Source organism: Sceloporus undulatus, chromosome 4 (assembly GCF_019175285.1).
Source record: "Sceloporus undulatus isolate JIND9_A2432 ecotype Alabama chromosome 4, SceUnd_v1.1, whole genome shotgun sequence".
Taxonomy (NCBI): domain Eukaryota; kingdom Metazoa; phylum Chordata; class Lepidosauria; order Squamata; family Phrynosomatidae; genus Sceloporus; species Sceloporus undulatus.
In genome coordinates, this window is record NC_056525.1 from 71,484,362 (window position 1) to 71,487,139 (window position 2,778).

General features: G+C 41.2%; 1 protein-coding gene across 1 annotated transcript in view; it reads right to left on the reverse strand.

Annotated features, from left to right (window-relative positions):
* HYI (hydroxypyruvate isomerase (putative)) overlaps positions 1 to 2,338 on the reverse strand; it is a 46,123-nt gene extending 43,785 nt beyond the window's left edge. The window contains exon 1 of the mRNA XM_042463023.1: positions 2,206 to 2,338. Coding sequence (XP_042318957.1) covers positions 2,206 to 2,233 — 28 coding nt within the window. The 5' untranslated portion in view covers positions 2,234 to 2,338. The remainder of the gene's footprint in view (positions 1 to 2,205) is intronic.
* Positions 2,339 to 2,778: the final 440 nt, after the last annotated feature.

Genomic DNA, 2,778 nt, shown 5'->3' on the forward strand with positions numbered 1-2,778 from the left:
GTCTAAGCTCTATTATAATCTCATGCAGCAAGAGAATCCTGGCTCATTGCCCTCCAGAATCCACAGCAAATATGTGCTGTACCCAGGCTTTGCTCCCTTTGAACTTGTATTAAAAATGCTTAGGAAATATTTGACCTTGTATAGTAGACTTTTTTAACCTAGATCTATTTGCATTTTTAAATGCAATTGAGTTTTGAAAAGCCAGCTCCCATCAGCCTCAGCATGGATAGTAGGGTTTGTCTAATACATCTGGAGTGACAGAGGTTGAAGAAGACTGCAGCTATTTAAAAAGACCTGAAATCATACACAACTTAATATGTACATGCTTCACTAAATAAGAAGGGCCAAGAATAGAAAAAAAAAAATACAGGAAAAGACAAGCAATATTGGTTACAAATAAAATATAAAATTCAAATGGAAACAGCCATATGTAAGCAATAGCATTGTTCAAGCTGCATTAATTAAGCATAATGTTTAGGAATCAAATTTTATGGATATAAATTTTAGGAGTGAATACTGGCTAGTAAAGCAGTTGTTTCAGCCCATTTGTGAGTGTGTATGTCTTCAAGTCACCTATCGACTTATGGTGGTCCCATGAATTCTATATGGTGTGCTTAGGCAAGGAATAATCAGAGAGGGGTTGGCAGTTCCTTCTTCTGAAATAAAGCTGACAGCACCTGGTATTTGTTGGCAGCCTCACATTCAAGTACAATCAGCCCTCAGTTTTGGCAGGCTAGCTAGCCATGGTTGGGAACATCCACAGCTAGCCCCACTGCATATAAGTCAATGGTGGGTGTGTGCGCACTGACGTAGACATGTTGCCTTCCATAGACTTATATGGATTTGTGATTCTGCAATATTTCATATCTGCCAGGGGTAGGGGAGAATAACTACACCCCTGCCGATACAGAGGACCAACTGTATTAATCAGGGCTGACCCTACCTAGCTTCCAAGATCAGATGTTATCTGGTGGCTTTGGGGAATATAGGCCCTACAGATGGTGAAATTCCTTTGGGATAAGAAAAGTGACATTGTGTTATCTATACGATCCTAACAAGTAATAAAGAGGATTTTGCCATGCCTCAGATGCAAATATGAAGTAGAACATATAGTAAACTGGTCCTCTGTACAGGCTTTTCTTTGATGAAGAGAGTTTTATCTCATAACTATACCTGGTGATAAATCTGGGCAAGCAAAGGAATGGAAGTAATCCCCCTCACAATGAATTCTAGTATTGCCATTTCTTTTACATCTCCTGAGAGGATGTCTTTCGCCCTCAGAGTTTATAATACCACATTACTTCTAGAGTTAGGAAGTAACTCAGTTTAATGGGTTTCTTTGCTAACCAATTACTTTTTGGAGTAACAAGCTGGAATTGTGTTACTTCTTTGCCCTGCATTGGTCAGGGCTGTGACTCATTACTTTTGAGTGGAACATAATGAGGTTTCTGCCTATTACTCATTATTGAGCATTTTCTGGCTCAGTCTGGGCAGTGGGAAGAGTGAGGGAAAGAGAAGGGTGACATGAATTACTGCCTTGTGTTTGTTCTTTGTGAGATGTGGGGTTGCTAGAGAGGAGCAGAGGAGCTGGCTACAAGCAGTGAATTGTAGAGAGGAGATGGAAGAGATGGCAACATCTTGAAAACATGACTCGCATTACGGACTCAGAGACATGGCCATGTTTGTCTAGAATATCAGTACACAAAGGGATCTTGTAGCATTTTTGAGACTAAGTGAGCAAAAGAAGTTGTATAAGCTTTCGTAGACTCAGGGGCCCGACAGACTGCCCCAAAAGGGCAGTCTGGAGCCACCCATTTTTCCTCCGGAGGTAGCCTGCAGCAACCAAACCATGCAGGCTCCCTCTGCACCAAAAAGAACCCGCTAAAAGTGTGTTCTTTTTTGCGCACAAGGCACCTCCATCAGTGCGCCATTAGCACACTGTGCCATGTCAATGATAGAAGCGCGACACCACAACATGTGGACACGGTGCCACGCTTGTATCATCATGGCAGCCCCCCGTGGATTGCAGGCCCCTCCATATTTGGGTTCGGGAGCATGTGGTTGCTGCATGCCCCTGAACCCTAATTTTGGTCCGAGGACGGCGCTTCCCACTCGTCTGTCTCGGGCCTTAGAATCATAGAATCATAAAGTTGGAAGAGACCCCAAGGGCCATCCAGTCCAATCCCCCACCATGCAGGAACTCACAATCAAAGCATCGCTGACTGATAGTCATCCGGCCTCTGTCCAAAGAAGAAGGACTTGGTCTACTTCAGCTTAGCTGGAAAGTTGAAGAAATACATTTAAAAAGCGAACTTTTCTGGCTTCCTTTCTTCTGCTCTTATAAGACAGAGTTTTAGCGCTTCCAGAATGACAAAGAGAATGGAGACAAGACCTTTTCATCCAAACATGCACTTAATGATTAACTAGTTTCAAGGAGCCCTTTTATGGGGTATTTATGTGCTATGTTTTAAAATGTTATCATTATTTTAGATGATTTTTTTAAAAAAAATAATGATGTTTAAATATGACAACTTGTTCAATTATGCTTGAATTTGTCTATTATCAGGTTTTTAGCCTATCCTGTTTTAGCCTTTTTAAAGACATCTTTAAACATGCTGGGAGAAAATAGATGTGTTAAATAAATGAATAAATAAATTCTTATGGATTGATGGGATTTGTAGTTTTGTGAGGTGTTTAGAATTCTTTGCCAGAGAACTCTCCCCTCCCCAATACAAATCCCAGATATCTATAGGATATAGCCATGGCTGTTAAAGTGGG